Source organism: Rhinolophus sinicus, chromosome 9, assembly GCF_057876585.1.
Source record: "Rhinolophus sinicus isolate RSI-liver-muscle chromosome 9, RSI-T2T, whole genome shotgun sequence".
Classification (NCBI taxonomy): domain Eukaryota; kingdom Metazoa; phylum Chordata; class Mammalia; order Chiroptera; family Rhinolophidae; genus Rhinolophus; species Rhinolophus sinicus.
This window is the reverse complement of record NC_142509.1, coordinates 36,719,130-36,745,262: the sequence shown is the minus strand read 5'-3', so window position 1 is coordinate 36,745,262 and position 26,133 is coordinate 36,719,130. Positions and strand designations below refer to the sequence as shown.

At 44.0% G+C, this 26,133-nt stretch overlaps 1 protein-coding gene across 1 annotated transcript in view; it reads right to left on the bottom strand.

The window, feature by feature from the left end:
• DNAH10 (dynein axonemal heavy chain 10) overlaps positions 1-26,133 on the bottom strand; it is a 113,752-nt gene that overhangs the window by 79,565 nt on the left and 8,054 nt on the right. The window contains exons 4-18 of the mRNA XM_019748752.3: positions 25,188-25,296; positions 22,598-22,713; positions 22,158-22,377; positions 18,513-18,670; positions 17,115-17,345; positions 15,021-15,211; positions 13,838-14,036; positions 11,884-12,078; positions 9,533-9,703; positions 7,644-7,820; positions 5,723-5,848; positions 4,668-4,840; positions 4,084-4,235; positions 1,947-2,111; positions 797-1,004 (exon numbers count right to left, since the gene is read on the bottom strand). Coding sequence (XP_019604311.3) covers positions 797-1,004; positions 1,947-2,111; positions 4,084-4,235; positions 4,668-4,840; positions 5,723-5,848; positions 7,644-7,820; positions 9,533-9,703; positions 11,884-12,078; positions 13,838-14,036; positions 15,021-15,211; positions 17,115-17,345; positions 18,513-18,670; positions 22,158-22,377; positions 22,598-22,713; positions 25,188-25,296 — 2,591 coding nt within the window. The remainder of the gene's footprint in view (positions 1-796; positions 1,005-1,946; positions 2,112-4,083; positions 4,236-4,667; positions 4,841-5,722; positions 5,849-7,643; positions 7,821-9,532; positions 9,704-11,883; positions 12,079-13,837; positions 14,037-15,020; positions 15,212-17,114; positions 17,346-18,512; positions 18,671-22,157; positions 22,378-22,597; positions 22,714-25,187; positions 25,297-26,133) is intronic.

Here is a 26,133-nt window from a genome sequence, read left to right as displayed (position 1 = left end):
GTCGGAAGACACTTAAATAATGACTTCCAAAAGCGGTTCGACCCTGGTTCAGGAAAAATGGTCTTCACGCTGGCTTTTGTCTTCCCCCAGAGAGCCCCTCCCATCAGCTCGCTCTGTATCTTCAGAACTCAGCTAAAATGTGGCCTCTTCATGGCCTTTCTTGGACCCCCAATTAAAAAAGCCCCTCCATTCTCTCCTGAGAACATTATTCTGCTTTCTTTCACAGAAATCATCTTGGTTATGTCTGCTTGCTATGTCTTGCATCTCTCCCCTATGAGGGTGAATTTCATAGGCTGGTTTCCTAGAATGATCCTAAACCCATGTAATGAAGTCCAGGCACTCAGCTCCCGACCGTGTGTGAGGCTGGCCCACATGACAGGCGTCCCACACACACGTGATGTCCATTCTACCCAGGGGGTTACTAGAGACCATCAGGAAGAGTGACAGGGTCATGTGTCCTTCAGATCAGCCTCTCTCAATATGGGCACAGGTCATCTGAGCTTTGGGAATCTACTGAGTGACAATTCTCTGTCACCAGGTGAACACAGACAGGAGTCCTTCAGACAGCTGCAGTGGGGAGAGGGATGGCTCCCTCTCCTGAAGGTGAGGGGCCTAACAAGAACATGAGCAAAAGGAAACGTCATCCCTCCATCCTGGGAACACCCTGAAGCCAGAAAGCAGACTCGCTCGCCCACTGATTTTCACTCTGCACCTTGTGATCCCCCTTCGCTATGTATGTATGTAAACCATTTCCATCTGTGCACAGTCTTTAACACTGGCTACGAGACTAACTTACTTCACGATGAGCTTGGTCAGGACTTCGTAAATCCTGTTTTCCCAGTACTCGTAGTAGGAGGCCAGCTTGGGGGCCTTGCCCGTGTTGGTTTGGATGACCAGGCCCTCGACTTTGGTGAGCAGGGGCCCAACAGCAAGATACCACCTGACCATGTAGTCCACATCTTTGGCCCTTTCCCGGTCAATGTGCTCAAAGAACTCCTTCACACCTGTAGAGGAAGACACCTGTCACAGCTCCTCACGAACACACAGAAGGACATCCCGCAAGGAGCAACCCAGCCATTACTGTGTGTCTTGGAAATACAAAAGCAGCCTCTAACCTTGACCCAAAGCAGAAAACAAGATGTACCCGAAGCCAAAAGTAAGCAACAGCAGGGAAAGGACCGTTACACATGCTAAAGTATATCACATACAAAAGGTGGCTTTTGGATCTTCGGGCAGCCTCGCTTTTCTTGAACTGTTTGTTGACTGGTCCCCAATTCCTTTTTACTAGTCTAAGACCACTTAAAAGATCTGGTTTGAACAAGTGAATGTGAGCCCGTAAGAATTACCGATGATCCTTTCAGGTAAGTGAGTGGGATAATTCGGAATGGTTTTATTCCATGGAATAAATACAGTGTGTGCGCACGCGCGTGTGTGTATCTGTGTGGAGTGTGTGTATGTGTGTGTGTGTAACTGTGTGGAGTGTGTGTGTGTGAGTGTGTGTGTATCTGTGTGTGTGTGTGTGTCTGTGTGAGTGTCTGTCTGTGTGTGTGTGTGTCTGTGTGTGTGTGACTGTGTGTGTGTGAGTGTGTGTCTGTGTGTGTGTGTGTGAGTGTCTGTGTGAGTGTGTCTATGTGTGTGTGTCTGTGTGTGTGACTGTGTGTGTCTGTCTGTCTGTGTGTGTGTGAGTGTGTGTGAGTGTGTGTCTGTGTGAGTGTGTGTGTGTGTGAGTGTGTCTGTGAGTGTATCTGTGTGTGTGTATCTGTGTGGAGTGTGTGAGTGTGTCTGTGTGTGTGTGTGTCTGTGTGTGTGAGTGTGTCTGTGTGTGTGTGTCTGTGTGAGTGTGTGTGTCTGTGTGTGTGTGTGTCTGTGTGTGAGTGTGTGTGTGTCATCATGACCAGACTCTCTCTCACCCCTCCCACAATGAGAGAACAAGGCGGCAGGGGTACCTGGCAGCCCCTCCCCACTTCCGGGCGCTGGGTATTTAAAGAGATCGATGGACTCTATCAGCGTGAGCCTGGAAGAAATGTCGTCCGCGTTCTTGTGAATCTGGTGCACAAGGGACTCGAATTTCCCAATGGCCTGCTTGCACCGAGCTATGTAGTCAGCAATACCTTTGGTGAAAAAGAGTGGAAAGAAGAAGGGTGTCCAGCCTTGGACTTTCTTTCCACATCCCTCCCCACAACACCTGTAATGTTAACGCTGGCACCCCTCCCCTGGGCCTCTGACATCCACGTGGCACCCTTGGGATTGGGACAGGGAGCCCTGAGCTCAGAATCAACCAAATGCTACGTTTCTTCTGTCAGATTTTAGCATAATCGTATCTAAACCACTGTGGGGAGAAAGGGAAGGCCCAACCCTCTTGTCTTCATTGCCACGGCCACCTGAACCCTCCACCCTACCCTACCCTGCCTACAATCTCCTTTGACCTGTTGCTTAGAAAGATAAAGTACGTGAACAGCAAACCCAGGTGAAGCACATGCGATCAGCCGGGCGCTGGCCTAAGCACGTAATAGTGATTACATCATCAATTCCTTCCAGCAACGCTGTGAATTGGGCACTAAGATGATGCCCATTTTACAGCTGAGGTCACTGAGCCTCCGGGAGGCTGAATCATGTGGGTAGAGCGCACTTTCCACCCAAGGGGCGAGCTCTGGGGCCAATGTCCAAACACACATGTTCTCCATACAAAGGAAAAGGGAAGAAGAGAAGGAAAAAAAGTAACAAAGAAAGGAGGGAAGATTTGGATCAAGAGGAGAGGGAGAGGAAGAATCACAGAAGGACCGAGTGCCTTGTTCGTTTAGAGCAAAGGGGACATCAGGTCCAGGAGGACGGAGTGGACACACGTTTTCCTCATTCCTCCTGCTAAATAGAAACCCTGCACAGTATCTACAAAACAACTGTAAGGCTGAAAGGTGGAGAGGAGGCGAACCAGCTAGGGACCCTCGGGACCCGAGTAATGACAGTCATTCTTTTTCCTTATATATCCTCGACCTAGAGCTGAAGAAGCTGGTGACTCACAAATGCCAATAGGTACAGACACACATACTAAAAAAAAAAGCCCTAAGACAAGCCTGCTCTCTAGCCCAAGGACCAGGAAAGGGACATCCTAGCAAGACAGACAACATTAGACACTCATTGCTCTACTCCAGCCAAACAGCACAGACTAAGCTGTGACCTTACCCTAACCCATGCCTGTAAGGGCCAGCTGGGGGCCTAGATTTCCACCCTCATAAGGCAGGGGTGAGGCACCCCATGCCCCTGTGCCCTCACGCCTGCCATGGTGGTATCAGAGGAGGCCATGGAGGTAGATGGGGCTTTTAGCTCCATAGTTCAGTAATGAGCACTGAGAGAAATCTCCAGAGAATCATGCTGACAAAAGTCAAGCCCAAAAGGTCATATGATACGTAACACCCTTGAAATGACAAAATTCTAGAAATGGAGAACAGATTAGAGGTTGCCAGGGGTTAAGGAAAGGATGAGGTGGGAGGGAAGTGGGTGTCACTTTGAGAGATGACATGAGGAGTCGTCATGGGGGGAATAGGACAGAATCGAAGTCAATGTCTGGGCTATGATTTATGAGAAGTTAGCATCGAGCGAACTGGGTTAAGGGCATGAGGATTTCCCTGTGTGAATCCTTACACCTGCGTGTGAATCTATAATTATTTCAAAATTAAAATTTCAATGTTACGAAAAAGAAAAGAAAAGCTCACTATATTTTGGGAGGAGACAGCATTGGGTCAGCAGATGTCAAAATGGCATCCCATCCTATCTGCATTCCCAACCAAAGCCTGCAGATTAATTCTACATTCCACAAAGTGTACTTCAGTAACGCTCAAGACTTACTTGTTAACCACACCTACGTGCATACAGAAATTCTAATTCCACTAAAACAGTCTTAAAGAATTATTTTCACATCTTGAGTTCTAAAAGGCAATAGACAGGGGCGGCCGGTTAGCTCAGTTGGTTAGAGCGTAGTGCTGGTGGCACCAGGTTGCCGGTTCAATCCCCGCATGGGCCACTGTGAGCTGCGCCCTCCTTAACAAAACAAAACAAAAAAGGCAATAGACAGATGACATGTGTTACCTAGTGAGTTCCAGTTTAACCTCTTATATCCAGATCTGAACACGCGTATTAATTCCTGAGAATGGTCCTCGAGGAGAAGAGACTCCGCCTCATTTAACGTGCCTATGAGCAAGTGATAATGATCCAGCATCCGCTGTATTCCCTCTGTGTACCTGCATGTTCCAGAAACGGCAGTAACATGAGCGAGATACGATGGGGCTCATAAAAAGCTTAAGAACCTCACAGATAGTTTACGAAAGACCATGAAGCAGCCTGAAATTTTGAGCAAGAGGTTTACAGAAATGTAAAACAATGCTTCTCTTCCCACTAATTTTGTGTTTTGGAAAATATTGGTTACTTCCCATTAAAAATGTTACTTATGTTAACATGGAACAGATTCATTATTGATATTTGTAGTTGAATAAAAACACATTTTAAAGATTTCTTAGTTTTAACTTCAAATGTGGTATAAACATTGGTAGTTATAAAATCCACAAAAATGAAAGCTTTGGGGCGCAAGACGCCGGTTCTCAGTAATTTTCAGAGTGTAAAGAGATCCCAGCACCACAACGTTTACTGCTGATGTAAGAGAAGAAGCTTTTTACCTAAGAAACTTGTCCTCCTGGAGAGCAACATTCCTTGCTAATTCGGGAACAGGAAATCCCAGCTGTTCCATGTACTTTGTTTCGTTAATAATCTCCCTGAGAGCAGACGAAAAATTGATCGCAAAGACAGAGCCCCTGTCGGAGATGGCAGCGTCTTCAGTGCTGGCGGAAATCTGTGGGAGGGATGTGCCGTCAGCGTGGGAAGGGTGGCCCCAAAAGCCATCAGATCCATGCCACCCAGGTTAGGCATGAATTTGAAAAAGATCCGTGGAGGGCCCCGATACCGACAGACTAGGGAGATGGCGGAAACTAGCTGGAATACATATTTTGTTTGGTGGACAGAGTTTTTTCAAGAATTCCATTTAGCCACCAACCTTTAAAAACTGGGTAACTGCAGGTCACAATCCACAACTCTAACTCCCCTCGAAAACTGGGAAAAGCTGATGATGCACTGCAAGAGCAGGCCGGAGCTGGGGAGCAGCAGCCCCTTCTGATAGGACCAGAACAGTCCAGTTCCCAATAGGCCCCGCCCAGCGCCTGTCACTCATTTTGGTCCCTACTTCGGAATTTCTGAGACCCAAGATCTAAAACTGCCAGGCCCAGGTCTTTCGTCCCTCACAGCTAGAATTTATTTACTAAGTACTTGCTATGTGCCAGGCCCAGTGCGAAAGATAAGGATGAATCATGTGAAATGGCCTTTTCCTGCAGGTTAAAAACAGTCAATGGCCAGATGTTTCCTATACGGTTGAACTAATACTTCGTGTGCTCGTGTCATCTGATACAACTCATTTTTACAAATGGGGAAACTGAGGCTCAGAGTTAGGCCATTTGCCGAAGGATTCAGTAGGGCTGTCCGATTATGATGTGTTTACTGACCGTGACATTTTGCCATCCATCTCTTCCTTTCTGCCTCTCCTGGTCTCCCTGTCAACCTTCCCTTTTTTGCTTTTGATTTTGGAAATGCCTATCAACATGAGTGTCAACAAATCAAACCTCAAGATGCCATCATCTCACATGGCCGCCATAACCTAGGACAAGGATCTAGAAATCCGCACCTTAGTAAGCAGACTCTTCTTCATAAGAGTCGGCAGGATCTGTTGTGTTGTCTCTTTCCACTGCTGGTACTTGCTGTCTTCATAGTCTTTCATCATCCTGCCCACTTCCAAATATTTTTGTTTTACCTATCAAGGGATTTAAGAAAGTGTCATTTTGTCCTTGGAAATAGCATTTCCTCTCTCTTTAAAAAAAAAAATTACCTGTTAACACATTTTGTGAAAGGAAGCAAACAGGCTTTCACAAATTATGGAGGGTTTGCTGAGATGGTACAGCTTGAAATCTAGGCTGACTAGCAGGGGTCAGCAGACCTCAGCAGTGGGCTGCTGCATTTGGTGCAGCCCATGAGCTAAGAATGGCTCTCACACTTATAATGGATTCGAAGGAAATGGAAAAGAATGACAATACTTTGTGAAAACTATATGGAATTCAGATTTCAGCGTCCACAGTGAAGTTTCATTGGCACACAGCCATGCCTGTGCATTTTCACTTTACCTATGGACAACTTCTTACAACAACAGCAGAGCTGAGTCCTTGCAACAGAGACCATATGACCACAAATGCCTAAAATATTTACTCTCTGGACCTGTACAGAAAAGGTTCATCCTCTCACACATCACCCTTAGTCATATTTTTACTGATATAGCTCCTCAGGCAAGGGAAATAAATTAAAAGTTAAAAAACAAGACTACTGGTGCCGGCCTGGTGGCTCAGGCAGTTAGAGCTCCATGCTCCTAACTCTGAAGGCTGCCGGTTCAATTCCCACATGGGCCAGTGGGCTTTCAACCACAAGGTTGCCAGTTCAATTCGAGTCCCACAAGGGATGGTGGGCTGCACCCCCTGCAACTAAGATTGAACATGGCACCTTGAGCTGAGCTGCTGCTGAGCTCCCGAATGGTTCAGTTGGTTGGAGCGCATCCTCTCAACCATAAGGTTGCCAGTTAAATTCCCACAAGGGATGGTGGGCTACGCCCCCTGCAACTAGCAACGGCAACTGGACCTGGAGCTGAGCTGCGCCCTCCACAACTAAGACTGAAATGACAACAACTTGAAGCTGAATGGCACCCTCCACAACTAAGATTGAAAGGACAACAACTTGACTTGGAAAAAAAGTCCTGGAAGTACACACTGTTCTCCAATAAAGTCCTGTTCCCCTTCCCCAATAAAATCTTTAAAAAAAAAAAATAGCAAGACTACATTAAACTAAAAAGTTTCTTCACAGCAAAGGAAACCATCAACAGAACAAAAAGACATCCTACTGAATGAGAGAAGGTATTTGCCAATGATACATCTGGTAAGGGGTTAATATTAAAAATTTATTAAAAAAAATACTCATACAACTCAACACCAAAAAAACGAACAATCCACTTCAAAAATGGGCAGAGGACACAAATAGACATTTCTCCAAAGAGGACATACAGATGGCCAACAGACATATAAAAAGATGCTCAATGTCATTAATCATCAGAGAAATGCAAAGTAAAACCACAATGAGATATCACCTCACTCCTGTCAGAATGGCTATCATCAATAAATCAACAAACAAGTGTTGGCAAGAATGTGGAGAAAAGGGAACCCTTGTGCACTATTGGGGGGATTGCAAATTGGTGCAGCTACTATGGAACATAGCATGGAGGTTCCTCAAAACATTAAAAATAGAGCTACTGGGGTGGCCAGTTGGCTCAGTTAGTTATAGCACAGTACTCATAACACCCAGGTCACCGGCTCAATTCCCACATGGGTCAGTGAGCTGCGCCCTCCACAACTAGATTGAAAACAATGACTTGACTTAGAGCTGAACCAGGGAGCACAGGAGAGGCCTGAGTCACAGGCATGGCTTTGAAAGGGAGCTGCTTCTCACACACGCAACTCTGCGTAATCTGCGAAATACACAAGGGGGACGGTTCCAGAAAAACAACGTACTTCTCTTCCTCGATCACTGTCCAGGATCTCCTCAACTTCTTGAAATCTGAGGATGGTGTGCTTAATCCGGAAGAAGAGAGACCGCTCCCAGTAGATGGCACCTGCTACCGGAGGGTGATTCTTGTACAGCGGCGGGTTGTCAAGGTTCTGAACAAAGATTTTATTAACGATGTCAATCTGAAAAGCAATCAAACGCACTCTGTGAGCAATAAACATCACTGTGTTAACCAAGGAAAATTGAACTTGAGATTTGTGTCTTTAAGGAAATGAACAATGGAATGTGGCGAATTGGTCTAAGATAGAGATTAGTGTTTTTACTACTTTCTTATTATTTACTACTTTTTCTCATATTCTCTAGTAACTTTTTCTGTTAACATATGCAATGCTCCAAATGGCCTTATAACTACAGACTGTGTACATTCATTCGACTTATTCAAAATTATGAAATCTGTTCTAGATATGACCAGTGGCCAGGCCTGAATTCTGTGGGTAGGTGTGAGTGTGCTATTGAGATTTTATAATTGCTTATTATATACTATTTCTTTTTTTTTTTTAATTTATTGGGGTGACAATTGTTAGTAAAGTTACATAGATTTCAGGTGTACAATTCTGTATTACATCATCTATAATTATATACTATTTCTTAAATTATAGTAAAATACACATAACATCAAATTTACCATCTTAACCATTTTTAAGTGCACAGTTCAGTGGCACTCAGTGCATTCACGCTGTTGTGCAGCCATCACCACCATCCAGCTCCAGAACTCTCTTCATCTTCCCAAACTGAAATTCTGACCCCATTAAAAACTAAACACCCCAGCCCCTGGCACTCCATTCTACTTTCTGTCTAGAAATTTGACAACTTTAGATCCCTCATATAAGTGAAATCATACAATAGCTGTTGTGACTGGCTTATTTCACATAACATGATGTCCTTACAGTTCATTCATGTTGTAACCTGTGTCAGAATTTCCTTTCTTCCTTTTTAAAACTGGATAATATTCCATTGTATAGACAGTTTTCGTTTGTTTTCCCCTTCTTTCACCTTCCCCCCTTCCCCACTCCAATTCAAGCCATTGTTTCTCAGTCTAGTTGTGTAGGACACAGCTCCCTGGCCCATGCTGAGTCTCTAGAAACCAGAAAAAACAAGAAAGTGAATTCTGAGAGGCTCCAGAAAGGAATATGGTCCTGCCGACACCTTGATTTAAACCCGCTGAGACTGGGGCAGAATTCTGACCTTCAGAGCTGAATGTAAAATAACAAATTTGTGCTGTTTTAAGTCACTAAGTCTGTGATAATTTGTTGCAGCAGCAGTAGAAAATGAACACTTTAGGGGATCACTTTATCCCTTTATTTTATACTACTTTATGTTGATCTAATGATTTCACATATTCTCATTTTATCTTCTGAATAAAATAATATGCTTTTTTTTTGTCTGCTTCTCCCACTAGGATACTGACTTCTTTAAAGGCAGAATCGGTGTTTTGTTCATCTCTCTAGCTCTTTGCCTCACACTGTACTTGGAATATGCAAGCGCTGGGTACATTTTTCCGAAATGATATAAAAATACATATATGGCCTTAGCACCTGGTTAGCTATGACTCCAGCTGTTATTACTGTGATTATTGCTATTAGTAAATCACATGGGGTCCATCACAATGGGAGTATATGATATTGTACTTGATGACAAATTCTTACCAAATTTCTCCACTGAACAAACAAACCCAGTTTGTTTCAGTTACCTGTATTATGTGACATATTTATTTGGGAAAACTCGGCAGTTTCTCTGAATTTAGATGGGAAAGACAGACAACAGTGTGATTCAATCATTCACATTTAGCCAAGTACATTTTTACTGCTACAGCGTCTATAGATTTTTCAGTTACCTCTTTACAATACTGTGCAAGAATATCATTAAATTTCATCATCATTTGTCGATTAACAGCCTCCCGTGAACGAATATGCTTAAATTTTAAAAGCATGTCAAACGCTGCTTCAGCTGATCGAAGAGTTTTAAAAGATTCATCAATAAAATTTTTTGCTTCTTTCTCAATAATCTGCCAAAAAAAAAAAAGTCAAGAAAACATCCTTCATGCCCCTGTAATTATCATGGCCGCCCCTTCCCCCCCCAAAAAAAAGGGCAAGATATGAGCAAAAACCAAATCAGTGCCTCGAGAAGGATTTCTATCATGCTTTAGTGGAAGCTGGTGACCAGTTAAAAATGGCAGATTGGCTGCTTTGGTTTTCTGCTCTCTGCCCTTAACCATTTCAAAATGAAGGAAAAGGAATTTTTTTAAAGTATTAACTCAAAGAGACAAACAAATGAGAAAGTACATACAGCAGACAAGATAGTTCAGGAATTTTTGGAAAGAAGTAACTAACTTTGCAGAAGGCAGAGAATTATAACCTAATGCTGGCAATAGGAGTACCTGTTTGCTCCCCAGGGAAACCTCTGGGGGGCTGAGCATTTGGGGATACCAGGAGAGGGAGAGGCAGAGGCTCCCTTCTCTACTCTGCAGCCTCTATACCCCCAACCCAACTCCACTCTTTAAAAGAGTAGAAGGTTAGTTCTAGAAAAATTAAATCATAATGATATCAGACTTCTAATAATACTGAAAGTAAAACATCAATAAAGAATGCTTTTAAATTGCTGAAAATTTATTTTCAAACTTGAATTCTACACCAGAATTCATACATGCAAGACTCAAAACACAAGTATCTATCCCATGAAACCTTTCTTGGAAAGCTGCTACAAAATGTGCTCCAGCAAAACAAAGGAGTAAACAAAGGAAGAGGAAGATGTGAAATCTAGAACGCAGCATCCAACACAGATGAGAGAAGATCAGAAGTCCTAGGATGATGGCTTTGAACAGGTCTGAAGAGCAGTCTAGACTGGAACAGAAAGAGAGCAAGCTGGGAGACAGGCCTCCAGGAAAATGACAGCACTGATATGCTTGAGCAGATGGAACCCATTAGTGGAAATGTGTGGCAGGATGTCAGAGCATTGGAAAAAAATTAATAATGTAAAAGTAAATAACAGGGTGAATGAAAAATGAAAGCAATGATTAACTCCAGGGAAAATGAAGGGCTGGACAAGAAAGGGGGCGTGGTTATGATGGGCTTCTTGGCTCAGCAGTGAACAATATTTGCATAGGCATAATGAATCAACTCTGACCATTAATTTAACCGAAAGATATGATAAAATTATGTTAGATGACAGAAAGGCAAAGGGGGAGGAGGAGTAGGAATAGGACAGTTAAGTTTGTATCTGCTCTGAGTTAACAGATGTCTAAGTTGATTCAATTAAATAAATCAGGAAATAAACCACACTGGCATGTTCTTTAGGAAATATGAATAAACGACAAAAGCAGCATCTAAAACTGTGGAAAGTGACAGCAAGAATGGGGATAGAGAGGGGTTAAGTTGGGGGCTGCTTCTTTTTTTATTATGAGCCTTTCAGTAGACTATGTGGCTTCGATGAAAAGTTTAATTTAAAAATGAATAATACTTCAAATTAAATAGAAGCTGAGAATGAACTGAATATGACTAAAATGAAAATGTTTGTGTAACCGAGGAGAACTGTCTGAGGCTATCCATATAAAAAGATGCTCCGGGGTTAGAAAATGGGGATGCCACTGACAGCACGTCCCACACGAGGCACAAAGCGTGCTTGTGAGGGCCACCCTATCACACTGTGTGAAGTCATATTCTCAGCTGGAGCCCCTCTGACAGGCTCTGCCTCCCCCACCCCTCAGGCCACAACCTCCTGTGTCATCTTCTACCTCCTGCTATTCACCAGCCTGAATCAGCCTATGTGTGGCCAGAAAAAACCTCCGGGCGTAATTCTGATTACGTATATCACTCCCATGGTCACCAACCTTCAATGGCTCCCTACTGCTCACTAAATTAAATCTCATTCTTCACCCCGGCCCTATGTCTTCTCCCTTGATACACTCAACCCACCTTTGTAGAAATGTTACTGTGTCTAGCGTAATTTAAACTTATTCCTGCTCGGGAGGAGTGGGGACAAAGAAGACTGAGGAATGTTCATTTTTACCTTACGCTCTTCTGTACTGTTTCCTTTTTTACAAAAAAACAAACAAACAGGTGTTTAATCACTTTTTGTGATTAAAAAACAAAACAAAAAACATTAAGCATAATTAGGTAACCCGACAAATTCAACATGGGGAAATGTGGCGTTCACGTCCAAGATGAGACCGACGGAGGTGTTACTTGCCAGAACTTCAATCTTGAAGTCATCTATCACGTATTTCCAGTACTGGGCGGACTTGATGCTGAAGGGGTCAAAGGTCAGGGTTTCCATGGGCGTGACCAGGCTGTCCACCCTGCACAGGACATCGTCGATGCGCTTGGGGTCCCCCGTCACTGCTTTTAGTTCTGGACCAAATATGTTATAAAACTCCTCTATCACCTGTCCATTCAAACAAAAGAGGAGGGGATCACCTTCTGGTTTTCTCATGAACGTTCTCACTGCAAATGGATCTGCCCGAGGACAAGAATCATATCCCATCAGCAACCCCCTTCCAGTCTAAACTTTGGCACCGTGCCCACTGCACGCAGGATGAGATGCCCTGATTCAGTGTTTGGGCCCCTCCCTACGCCCTCCCCCCCCCCCCATACTGCCCTCCCTGCCTTTGTAGCCAATTGGCCCTCTTTCCGTTCCACATTCCTTTCTGTCCCAGGACCTTTGCACTTGCAGTTTGAAGTGCAAAGTACTACTAGCTAGTACTACTCATCGTGAAACAGCACTTTATCACGTCTGACCCTTAACAACAGGTCAGGCCCCGATCCACACTTTCAGAGCACCCCCAACAGTTCTATTCATAGCTAGCTACCATGTTTCCCCAAAAATAAGACCCAGCCGGACCATCAGCTCTAATGCATCTTTTGGAGCAAAAATTAATGTAAGACCCGGCCATATTTTTACTATAAGACCGGGTATAATATAAAATAATATACTATAATACCAGGTCATATTAATTTTTGCTCCGAAAGATACATTAGAGCTGACGGTCCAGCTAGGTCTTATTTTCAGGGAAACACAGTATGTATCAGTAGGACAACCATACTGATATGATTGTCTCTTCCATCCTTCCATCCGTTCTCTCTTCCATCCTTCTCTTCTATTAGACTGTAAGCTCCATGAAACCACAGACCCCAGCGTGCGACCACGGCAGGCACACAGGCTCGGAAAGGGCCTGTGCTGGGTTTAAGGCTCTGCTATTACCATCTTGAAATTAATTTTATCTTTGGACTTGTTTTATAAATGAAGTCTGATGGGAGAATGGGGCACGCATGTGAGCAGAGGACAAAGCAGAATTTCCATGCATCCCATTCACATACAGCGAGTGGTGCCCCAGGAACAGACTTCCGTGGACCCACTACAGGAGTTCAGGGAGCCTCAAAGCCAGGACAGGTAAGCAGGTTGCATCCCCGAGTGAGCAGGGACACTGACAGCTTGGAGAGGCCATGTTCTCCCTTCAAACCAGAGCTTTCAATAACCTGTGGCTGTCACTACTTCCCACAGCTGTAGCACTGAATGGGCACAGACCTGCATGGACGCGGCCCTGGACAGAAGGACCTTGGCACCTGCACGGCAGCTCTGGGAACCTACTCCTTACAGGCCTTACTCAACATTTGTTATGGGCTAGGTTTGTTATTTGGCTTGGCCAAGCATCCTGCCAAGGCTTTACTCTAGGCCATGTGTTCTACATGAATTCTTGGGAATACTCACTCCTAGGAAGAGGGAATTCCCAAGCATGGTTCTTTGGACACAGTATGATCCAAAAAATACAAGGATTTCATTTTGGAAGGTGTGTTGCTTGAAAAGAAGCCTGATAGCAAGGGTGGGGTGAGCAGGAGACAAGAGGATTTTGAAACCCCTGGCTCTGTTCTAGGGGGATGGGACCAACGGGGAGGGGGGGGAGGAGTTTCCACACTGCTGCACGTGTGTGCCCTTCGCCCTTCAGCAGGATCCTTGCATTGCTCTCTCTCTCCTCCCCCATCATCCTGCAACAGTGTGCCTTATCAGTTGTGAGTTTATAGGCAAAGCAATTCGCCAAATAAATGGATATAAATGTTAGAAGAAAGCCAAACTGCTTTCCGTCGGGCGAGTTCCGGCTCCCATCGCCTTTGCATACCTTAAAGAACACACGTTCCAGCCTCCCTACCTGCAGGATGTCGTACAGATCCTGGCAGATGACGGCCATGTAATCCGTCCTCTGAAACAGCCGCTTTCGGTCGAACTCCCACCGGGCTTCTCTCCCCGTGGCCTCGATTTTGGCCCTGGTGTCAAAATAGGCCTTTTTCCACATGGTGAGGGTGTTCCTGGCCTCCAAGGTTTTGTGTTGTGCACTTGCTCGGTTTTCCCTGTGAAGCAGAGATTGGGTGATGGGGGGAAGGGGAGCTGGGTGGGTGTGAGCCACAGTCCCCAGGGGAGCAGGGTCCTCAGGGGAGAATTCTCACAGAGGAGCAGGACCTGCCTGATATCACGGCCTAAGCGTGACGAGCTTGCAGGGCGAGCTGCTGCTCCGTCCATTTGCAAGGGCGCAGCAGGAATTCTAAGCTGCGGCCCAGGCTGACCTTCGCAGCAGCTGCCTGCCCAATGTGCAAAGCTGGGGCTCACCCCATAAGCTTCCTGTGTGAGCATGAAGGGGAGCAGGCGGCCTTGGGGCCCAGGCCAGGAGTTAACAGTGGAGGCTGCAACACTGAAGCAAAGGGATAATACCAAGATTTTGATATCTATGTCACATATAGAGACTTTTTTTGTTGTTTAATAAAGTGAAAAAAGGTCTGTCTCTTTCAACATTTGATCCTCAGAGGCTGCTCCACCTGAGGGAGCCTGGGGTCCAGGACTGAGGACCCTCTGACCCTGTGCCTCGGTCTCTCCAGGATGACTAAGGGGGAAGGTCCTTGTTAAAATAACATAATCTGCATTGCACACAATGGACTATTACGTGGCCATAAACAGGAATGAAGCACCGACACTCACTCACAACGTAGAAGAACCTTAGATACGTGCTGCTGAAAGCAGACAGACACAAAACTCCACGTGTTGTAGGATTCCACGCGCATGCATGTTCAGAGCAGGCAAATCCATAGACACAGAAAGCAGATTACTGGTTGCCCAGGACCAGGAAAAATGGGAGGCGGGGGGACAGCTAAAGGGCACAAGGATTCTTTTTGAGATGAAGACAATATTCTAAAACCGGTCATGGTGACAGATGCCCAGCTCTGTGAACACACTGAACGCCACAGAAGTGTACGTGTTAAATGGGTGAACTGTACGCTGTGTGAATTATGTTTCAATGCAGCTGTCTAAGACCTTAAGAAGGAACCGGCGTCACTTCTTACTTGAACAAAGTCCGCAGGTTCACCACTCGGCAGACTCGCTCGGCGATCTCCCAGGCGATGCGTTCCATGAGCGGGATCATCCTCTCGTCCTTGTTGTAGTGACGCGAGATGATCCACACCATCCTCAGCGCACTCATCATGGAGGGGATGGTCTCCAGGACAACGTGGAAGCTAGATCCATGCGTTATGTTCTAAGTGGAGAGGAGAGAGAGAGAGAGAAACAACCTTAGCCCTGGGCTCAAAGAGTTTTAATAAAGCAACAGTGTGTAGGAAGTTTCAGTCTTCTTAATACCCAAAAACAAAACAAAAGAAAGTACTTATTATGGGAGAAAAACGTTTAACAAACCAAAGAAGCTTGAAATAGTTCTGTAGACCCTGTCATGGAAAAACAAAATTTACAATTAGAGCTAATAAAGCAATTTGCAGAAGTGTATATAAAGTATGTGTGTACACAAAATATACGCATATATGAATGTACTATATTTAGTGGCAAGAGTGCTCTAAATAAATCAAAGCTGCAGCTCTCAAAGTGACCTTAGCTACTGTTTTCCAGGGTATGTGTCCCTGGCAGGAAGTGAAATGATTTCAAAAGCATTCAGCACTTTTAAAAAGATATCCTTCTTTTAATGTGTATTAGAAAAGCCCATGTAACTGGTATATCAAACCCATGACAGCACAGGTTTCACTGTTTAAGATGAAGCTAAATTATACACACACACACACACACAGACACACACACACACACACACACACACACACACACACACAGTCAACTTAAAGAAAAGTTAAGATTCTGGTGTATAGAGGGATGGCAAACATCAGAAGCGGTACATGAATGATGGAAGCTTGGCTCCCACTGATCTTTACAAATCACTCGTCTGCAGAGAAGATAAACAAGCCAGAGAAGGAGGTGCTGCTGTCACTAACATCAGCTCAGTGGCAGAGTCCATGGGACCTCAAGCCCTCGGACTTGCTCAGCTGTTGCATCACTTACACAGTACCATGTGTGCGTGTGTGTATTTACACGTGTACCACATGTACGGCTATACTTGTATCAGTTGCTGTCCTGAGACTGTTCCTGACATGCTAAGTCCTCTGCGTGCGGCAGTTTATTCGAAACTTCCAGCAACCACATGAAGCAAGTTTTCTCCTTCTGCCCATTTTCCAGAAAGGAGACAGGCTGACGGGCTGCATACACCGGTTTGAGGTGGGTGCTCCGAGCCCAGGCCGATTCCTCCACACACACAATGCTCCTCACACACATGTCATCCCCTCTGCCACACAAACAGGGCTTTTACTGGCCATTTGGGACAAGAATGATGATTCCTGGCCTCAGAATACTGTACCTGTGAGTGATAAATCCAGAGGGGAAAGGAATCCCAAAAGTAGGAATGTAAAAAATGGTGCAGTCACTATGGAAAACAGTTTGTGACACCTCAAACAATTAAACACAGAATTAACATAAGACCCAGTAACTCTACTCCTAGGAATATATCCCAAAGAACTGAAAGCGGTATTCAAACAGGTATCTGTACACCCATGTTCACGGCAGCGTGATTCACCATAGACAACAGGTGGCAATGACCCATGTCCATCAAGAGATGATGGATAAACAAGATGTGGTCTATACATATAATGGAATACCGGGGAGCTTTAAAAAGCAATGAAATTCTGACACATGCTACAACATGGATGAACCTTTTAAAAAAATTATGCAGTGAAATAAAGCAAACACAGGAGGACAAATATTGTATGATTTCACTCGTATGAAACACCCAGAGTAGGCAAGGCATAGGGACAGAAATCAGAATAGAGGTTACCGGGGGCTTGGGTGAGGGAGGTAGTTATTGTTTAAGGGGTATAGACTTTCTGTTGGGGATGATGGAAGGGTTTTGGATATAGTGATGCTGCATGCACAGCACTGTGTATGTATTTAATGCCACTGAACTATACATTGACAAGTGGTCAAAATCATCAACATTATGTTATATACATTTTACCACAACTTTTTAAGTGCTGAATAAAAGAGAGGAAGATACATCCGTGTGAGGTCTTACAGAACTGACTTTGCAAAGCGCAGCGCGCCCAGCATACCTTGAAATGACGCTCCACGGTGGAAAGAAAGCGCACGTTGTCAGAAGCCTCCATGTGGAACTTGAATAACTCAGTTAAGACTGGCTGCAGGTTGGCCACAAGCATCGACTCCGATTCCTTGATCACATCCAAGACTTTTCTGACAATTGGAAGCTTTGTTTGTTCATAGAGCGCACTTAGAGTTGCATTTCTTTCCCTCCAGAACTCAATTTCTGCCAGAGGACCATTACCCTGAGGGGTGACACAAATACACAAACAACTGTCATCATTAGTATGCAGTGGACACCTGTGGTATTTCTCTAGCATCCAGTCCTCTCTTCCCAATGCTCCATTTGGGGCCAGTCTGTACGAGGACTTCGGGGGTAGAGACCTGACCCCGGCTCAGAGTGAACCGCAGGAGTTAACCTCAGGACTTCGGCCGGGAGTGCTAGACAAAGACACTTTGTCTTTCTCTGGACAGTGTGGGGATGTGGGGTCAGAAACTGCCACGAGGTGCTACCATGAAGGAAACTGGCCTGAAGAAGAAGCCCCCATAGAGAAGAGGACGAAACTGAGAGATTCACAGAGAAACACAGCCAGATCTTGATCAAACTGTACCTGAACCCAGCCATGCCTCTGGACTTTTCAGTTATGTGAGCCAACAGATTCTCCCTTATTTAGCCAGGTGAGTTGGATTTCCTGTTTTGTTTTGGGTTTTTTTTAGATATTTTATTGGGGAAGTGGAACAGGACTTTATTGGGGAACCGTGTGTTACTTCCAGGACTTTTTTCCAAGTCAAGTTGTCGTCCCTTCAGTCTTAGTTGTGGAGGGCGCAGCTCAGCTCCAGGTCCAGTTGCTGTTAGTAGTTATAGGAGGCGCAGCCCACCATCCCTTGTGGGACTCGATGAATCGAACTGGCAACCTTGTGGTTGAGAGCCCGCGCTCCAACCAACTGAGCCATCCGGGAGGCAGCTCAGCTCAAGGTGCCATGTTCAATCTTAGTTGCAGGGGGCGGAGCCCACCATCCCTTGCGGGACTTGATTTGTTGAACCAGCAACCTTGTAGTTGAGAGCCCACTGGCCCATGTGGGAATCGAACCGGCAGCCTTTGGAGTCAGGAGCACGGAGCTCCAACCGCCTGAGCCACCGGGCAGGCCCCCGGATTTCCTGTTTTGGGCAGCCTACGCATCCTGACTGCCACACAGTATTATCTCTATCCACCCAAGAAGGAACCTGGTAGCACACTAACATCAGAAAGCCCAAGAATTATACCTTGGGAATGTTTATTTTTACCTTTTAAGGAGGTCACAAAACAGTAAGAAAAGGGGCTAGACCACACAGATCCCCAGACTCCTGGCTCTTTCATGGGGAGGCAAGCATGAACTGTATCAGGGATCTTCGAAAACACTGCACAAGTTACCTGAGGTGTCTTTTTCAGCTGTCCCTCAACAGCCGTGGATATCTGATGCAACCAGTTGATCACACATTGCTCCAAGATTTCCACGGTTTCCGGGTTAGCTGCCAGGACAGACACCTCTCCCTCTACGCTGATGCTTGGCATTTCTAACTTGATCTCACCTAGTAGAATAAAATTGGTCAAGCACTAGTTTGGGGAAAATGATTACAGACAATAATATTCAAGCTCGTTAGCAGGCTCTTCTCCCTATACATCAGTATGATAAGGTCTGATACATTCCCTGTCCTAATCTGTCTGTATCTCATTCTCTCTCATTAGAATGTAACTAAAACATTTTAGAGAATTCGATCATTGTTCCAGTGTCAAGCTCGATCAAAATGACTTATTTAAGCTGTTCCTGAATTTACAACCTAGTGACCTCCATTTAAAAACGGACCAACCAACCAGAGCTCAACAGATATTTGAAAAAACCTTCATCATGAAACACAGTCCAAGATAAATCAGAAACAATGACCTCAGATGACACTGAGAAAATGTAAAAAAAAATAAATAAAAAAGAAAGAGAGAAAAAGAAGAAAAAATATTTTAAGTCCCAACTACTGTCTCAGAGATTTGAGACAGTATGTCATCCATCAAATAAGAACAGGATGCAACAGAAAAGGTACAAATCAGAGTAAGAGGTGTTAAAATTAAAAACATGATAGCTGATGTAAAAAATTCAATCAAAGGTTGGGAAGATAAAAGTTGAGGAACTCTTTAGGAAAATAGAATACAAAGAGACAGAAAATACAAGAAAAAAGATAAGACACAAAATCAACAGCATTCATTCACTAGGAATGTTAGTGAGAGAACAAGAGACAAATAGTGACAGATTACCAGGCAAATGTTTCAGACTGAAAGGCTAGGTTTTCCAATTGAAAACTCAGAGTGCTTAGCAAAATGACCTACACACAGGTCCATCATCATGACATTTCAAAACACTAGGGATAAAGAGATGATCCTAAAATTCTATATAAAGGAGAAGTGTGAGGGAAGAACATCCAATCTCTCTTCAGGAACACTGAATGCTGGAAAACAATGAAGAAAACGGTATCCAAAATTATGTGCTAAAATTTTCAATTTAGACTTCTATACCCTGACAAATTATTAACTAACTGTGAAGACAGGATAACGTCCTTTTCAGACGTGCAAGTTCTCATAAAATCATTTCCCACACACCTTTTCTTAAGAAGTTACTTCAGGATGTATTCCTACATAATGAGGGAGTAAAACCCAACTACGGAAAAAGGAAACACTGCATCTGCGATGACAGCTGCACAACATGCTGAGACAGCGACAGCCACGTGGCAACAAGGGACACCGGACACTAACAAGGAGGGCACCTACTACAATGAGGGGCTTTTGCAAAAACAAAGAGGGCTATACAAGGTATTTTTATAAGATATATTAAGGAAAGGATGGCAATTGAAAATGCTGAAGGAGGAAGGGAAAAGCTATACAAGAAAGGAAAGATTATCAAAGTATACAACTCTGCTGTGCAGTAAACAATGTTCCCATAGTCGTTATAATGTAAAATACAGTTTACTATTTAACAAAAAGAAGTAAAGTAACTATGAAGGAAACCGGATCCAAAGCCAGATATTCAGACAAAATCTTCCTGGTCATGCCAGGAAATAATACTAATGTCCACAATTAAGAAGAAACAGCAGTGTTTCAAAACACATATTTTGGAGATGTGGCAGTAATTACCAACAGAAACAGCTAAAGAATTAGAGAAGTCACCATGAGGAAGCAGAACTGACGAACAGGGAAATGAGGCAGGGTCAGTTTTTCAACTCATTAGTATCTGTTATCACTATTTTTGTTAAACCTTATGTATGTATTAAGAAAATATAATATGGACATGTTTATTAATACATTTAATGTAAGCATATTAATATATTAATCTGCTACAAGCATACTAGTTAATATATTAATTAGCTATAAGCTATAAACATATAGCTTAATATATTAAAGCTATACTTAATATATTAAAACTCACTCTGTGACAGAATACCTGACATTTATAAAAGAGATTATTCAATTGATAGCCAATAATTTACCAAAAGCTATTTGTAAATGTCCCCTAAATAAAAACAAATCTCTTCCTATAGAATAGGGTTTTGCAAACATTTACTTAAAGCTCCAGACAGTTAATATTTTAAGCTTTGCAGGCCAAGAAGCAAAACTGAAGATAAAATGTAGGTCCTTACATAACCATTTAAAAAACTAACCATTTAAAATCGTAAATGTTCCTCTTAACCCACAGGCCACACAAACACAGGCAGCCAGCTGGATGCTGACCCATTACAGAATATAAATTCATCTGCTTTTCTGGTGTTTTAAATAGTATGTGCTTGTTGTAGAAAAATATGACAAAAAGAAAAGAAAAACCATCTTATTCTCATAACCCAGTCAGTGATATTCACCAATAACATTTTAGTGCACTTCCTGCCAGTATTTTATCTATAACACAAAAATATGTTCACTCACCTACTTTTAACATCAAAAATAAGACCCATAAATCATATGTAAGGTTAGGAGAAACAATTTTCACATTTCTGCTATTTTATACCAATTCAAGGAAGGTGAGAAAAGGGTTAGGCAGACACAAGATAGTGAAGGAGAGAGAGTTACCAAGGGAGAAATTGCACTTCTGGGGGTAAAAAAACAACAACAAAAAAACCACTCTAAAATAGAAGACTGTAAAAACATTTCTTTAGCAAGTTTGGACCTCTACACTTGTTACGAGTCTTCTCATTTACAACAGAGAAAATTCCTACAAAGTGGGGTGTGTCAAATTTTACTTTAAAAGGGGGAAAAGTTTATTTTCCTAGAATAGCAGTGTTATTTTACATACCCAAATAGCCCTCGTTGACAAACGTTGTTGGCTTTTCACAATGTGGAACTCACAAACTAGACATAACCCCCAAATGGGACTCATGTTCCTCACTACCCAGCTTCTTGACCTCCCTGTTCTCCACTCATGACATACACTCTCCCATCTACCCAGGCTCTGGGAATCTTGTCTGCCACCCACCCCATCCAGTGAGGTGCAGAACAGCTCCACCCAACAGTAGCTGCTGCCAGCCCCCGACGTGTCGGGCCCTGGGTTGTGGACACAAAGATAGCTAAGCAGCCCTCAATCTCTTCTTCTTCATGGAAACACCATTCCATTCAACCTCCCTTCATTTGTTCAGGCCATTCTCCCTGCCTGAAATGTGCTTGCTCACCAATTCTACCTACTAAAGCATTGCTCATCATGTCAGATGAGGTCAAATGCCACCTCCTTCAGGAAGTCTCCTTTGATTTCCCTACCACCACCAATTCTCCAACATGGTCACCCTCTTCCAAACCCTATAGACCTCAATATCTTTCTCAAGCTCCTTAATTCGGCCATAGTTCTTTGGCATCAGATTATAAGATCCTTGAGGGCAAGCATTCGTCATTTCTCTTTGTGTCCCTTACAATGACGAGTTCAGTGTCTTTCATATTGTGAGCAGGTAAATAACAATGATCGTAAGTTAAAACATAAAAGCTCGTGGACTCTTGAATGGTCTCCTTACAGTAGATGCACCACACTTAAAGAGGAGAAAAATGAAGCCTTACCTTCAAGTTGCTGCACTGTTCTCTGAATATTGCTTGCAAATTTCTGGATGTTCATTAAAAATTCATCCCGTATTAACTGACTACTATGATACTCTACTGCTTCCCCAGGCATGTTGGGTAGGTGGTCCCTTCCAATGTCAAAGGAGCCCGCGATTTCTGCAGGTGTGAATGCCATGGCTGCGTCCTTGTGCTGATTAAAGGACAAAGCTGGCAAGAAAACCTGAAATGCCAAGTTTGTGAAACAAATCACATGATGCCATGTCACGTTCAATGATTCATGCACTTAGCTTACTTCTGGCTTTGAATTTTCTATAACGGGAGGGACGAATATAATAACAGAGCCTGGAAGGTAAGAGCTGCCCACCACCGACTTGTGGAATAAGTGAAGCGATGGCTTTAATCCTAAAAACACTGAGATTTCTTCCTTTGTCCATATTTACCTGACAGATAAGATCCTTCAGCAAATGAAGCACATTCGCATTGATAATCCCGTACTCCAGCATTTTGGGCATAATTTCCATAGCTTCCTTCATGTCGCTGGCTTCCGAGATTGTCTCTACGTGGGAACAGATTCAGAGGGTGAGATGAGGGAGGAAACAGCCAACGGTTAACATTTCCAAGTGAACAGGAATCCGCTCCTTCTTCCCGAGTAGCTACAAAGGCACATTTCAGCCACAGACTCGGAACACACGCTGATTCCTATTCAAACGAATCCCGGGGCCTGCAAGAAGCTGAAATAAGTACAGACGCACTGTAGTTCACAGGTTCGCGCGACAGAGCCCAAGAACTACACACAGGAGCTGCCTTGGTGGGAGTGTCTGCACCAGACAAGGACAGAAACACCTGGGTCTCCTAGAAAGATGTGCGGGCTTCCTCGCTTTGCCTGTCTTCCCTTCCCCAGCAACGCCTCCCCAGTTCTTCCCCAAAGTACCTTCTGAGTCATGGGTTCTTTTAAAGACATGTTTGCTAACAGTCTACCCTTCTGACTGGGTTCGACATGTATTTACTTCACTTGACTAAAAATCAATCAGCACGGTCGGTAGACATTCAACTGTCACTTGGACACCTCCCTCAACCTAATTTGGAAACAAAGTGAAAACAAAATAAATCTATCAACTGAGGCAATTATTTCACAAAGCTTCAGTTTTTAGGCATTTTCCCACATCTGTGTAGACGTGCACTGTTCTTTGTCTAATATATTTCTTTATATCAAATACCTCTTTACTCAAACAAATTTAGTTTAAAGAGAAGCTGTGTAAGAACCCAGTATGAAAGAGAGCTTGACATCAAGGAAAGATAACCATAGAGAAATAAAACGAGAATGAACAGTAATAAAGTCGGTAACAAAATCAGGGTAGATGCCGCTGGCACCCTGCCCAAGGCCTGTGTGTTGTGATTCATGCTGCCAGCCAGGGAAGCACTGCGCTGGGACCCGCTCCTTGGACGGACAGGTTGAGAACTGAGAACTGTAACAGGAGTGGCGAGTGGCCTGCTGGGAGGGAGGGAGCGTGAGACTAGTAATGCTGGGCTCCTAGTGCTTGTTCCCATGCATCTGGGAAAAAAGAATTACAGACGCTCAGCGCTTAGTGGTAAACTCCTGACCCAAAGTCCCATTAAAGTTCAAAAAAGAAAAAAAACAACAGAAATGTGATTATTTGCTCTAAAATGTAAGGTGAGTCCTAATACGCAGCTATGCACAGCCAATACTGGTTGGGAGGTGGAGGCAGAGGCAGAAGAAATGCGGAAAAGTGCAGGGGGTAGAGAGACAGCCTGAACCGAATACAGCAAGAGGAAGGGCCAGGGGTCAGAAGAGACCAGAGAGTGACAGTCACCGAGGGAGTAGCTAAAAAAAGCAGGTGGCGCCCGGGGTGGACGAGCACAGCAGGAATACACGGTGGGAACATTTCACTCAAAAGTTACCCTCCAAGGTATGAACTTGGCCTCTGAGCAGCTCCTCTGTTTTAAATCATACAGCCACACGGAGAAAGCCCACCAAAGCTCATCTTACAACTCGTGGTCATGTCATTTTGAATCTTCCTCTAATTGTTACAAACAGACCTAAGACTAGATCAATACTCGTATAGTTAATTCTCATTACCCGCGACAGTTTTGTTCTAGAATGTGCCGCAGACACTGAATCAGCAAATACTGAGCCATCGCTCCTACCGTTTCCCCGAAAATAAGACCCAGCCAGACAATCAACTCTAACGCGTCTTTTGGAGCAAAAATTAATATAAGACCCTGTATTGCATTGTGTTGTATTGTATTGTATTGATTCTATTATATTACATAAGACCCGGTCTCATAGTAAAGTAAGACCAGGTCTTATATTAATTTTTGCCCCAAAAAACACATTAGAGCTGATTGTCCGGCTACATCTTAAAAATATGGGTTGAGGTTCCTGTGAGACTCTGGTCTCCATATTTTTATCAGCCATCAAAATATAACCTTGTTTTGTGTGTGTTTCAGTTTAAAGACACCTTATTTACTATAATTGTTAGTTCATTAACACTGACCTCACCACCAACAGCCTGCAACTCACACCTGAAGGACGCTTATCTGACACACATTTTCTCCCTGAGGCATGTCACAGCCTCCCTGCACTCAGGGACTTCAGCACTTTGCTTGGGGCCATTTTAATAGTGAAATCACCACCAAAAAACACCAAAGTGTGAAAATGGTGGCACTACACAGAGCACATAAGGATGGTTGCTTATAGTTTGAGCTGAAACCAAAAGGCAGAGTGTCAGTCACCTTGTTCAGCCAAGCTGGGAACATGCATTTTGGATGACCCGTGTTTTCTCCTTGCACATGTCCTTGAATGACCTTGGAAATACTGCAAGTATTGATTCAGGGGTCATAAGTAATTTTGGGTGAGTAGGTGAATTTTGAAATATGGAATCCATGAATAATGAGGATTGACTAGACTAATAAAAAGTTATATTCTCAAGAAAGTGTAAAAATTAAGAATCTCACACATCCACACAGGCCGCGCGCGCGCGCGCACACACACACACACACGAAATATACCTTCTGTATTTCTAAGAAAAAACACCACATTCTGGTCCAGAAACTGCTCAGGAACAGGAGTACAAAGAACATGAAGCTGCGTCTTGTCCACGATGCGCTTAACCATTTTCTGAAACGTGGGGAACAAAACCCGTCACACTGAGACATATCCATTCCCCCAAACAACATAATATTCAGGCACACCTGGGCTCTCCTCACAAGGGAGGCTGAGCTCATGTCCTGACAGTGCAGGTGGGTCACACACGTGAGTTAAAATGCACCCAGACTCTGAACTCTAACTCTTCCATTAACTGCCCAAGGCAGCCACACTTGAATAAACCGACCTAGAGAAAGACAAGAAAGAGTTTTTCTAGGCTAAACTGCAACAAACCAGGATTGCATTTGGTTTTGGGGGTGGGGCATATTCACAAAGCAGGTAAGTGTAATTTCATTTAGCACAAACCAGGCTAAAAGCTCACATCCTAGCTTTAGAGTCCACCCCTAGGATTTGTGCAGGAAAGGGTTAACTCAGCAGGCTGGGTTGTCCAAAGCCAGTACATTCCAAAGTTTTTCCATCTGGCCCTGAACCAGCCGCTGGGTGATCACTGCTAAGCTTTTGGAATATCCTGCCTGACATGAGGGGCTCTCTACACCTGGGGCTTTGGCTGCTCATGCCCCATAGTTTATACTAACACGTATTTATGGTGAACGCCTGTGTTTGTTTGCCTGGGGCCCTGGGTCACACTGTATCAGTCTGACCTCTGTGGGTGCGGGGGACTGAGTAACTAAGATCAGACATGTGGGTACTTCATGCCTATGTGACTGACACCCAATAAAAACCCTGACACCAAGGCTTAGGTGAGCTTCCCTGACTGACAAAACTTCACACATGCTGTCACACGGAGCTGCTGGGACAATCAGCGGCCGCGTCCTCACACCACTGGGAGAGGACAACAGGAAGGTGGCG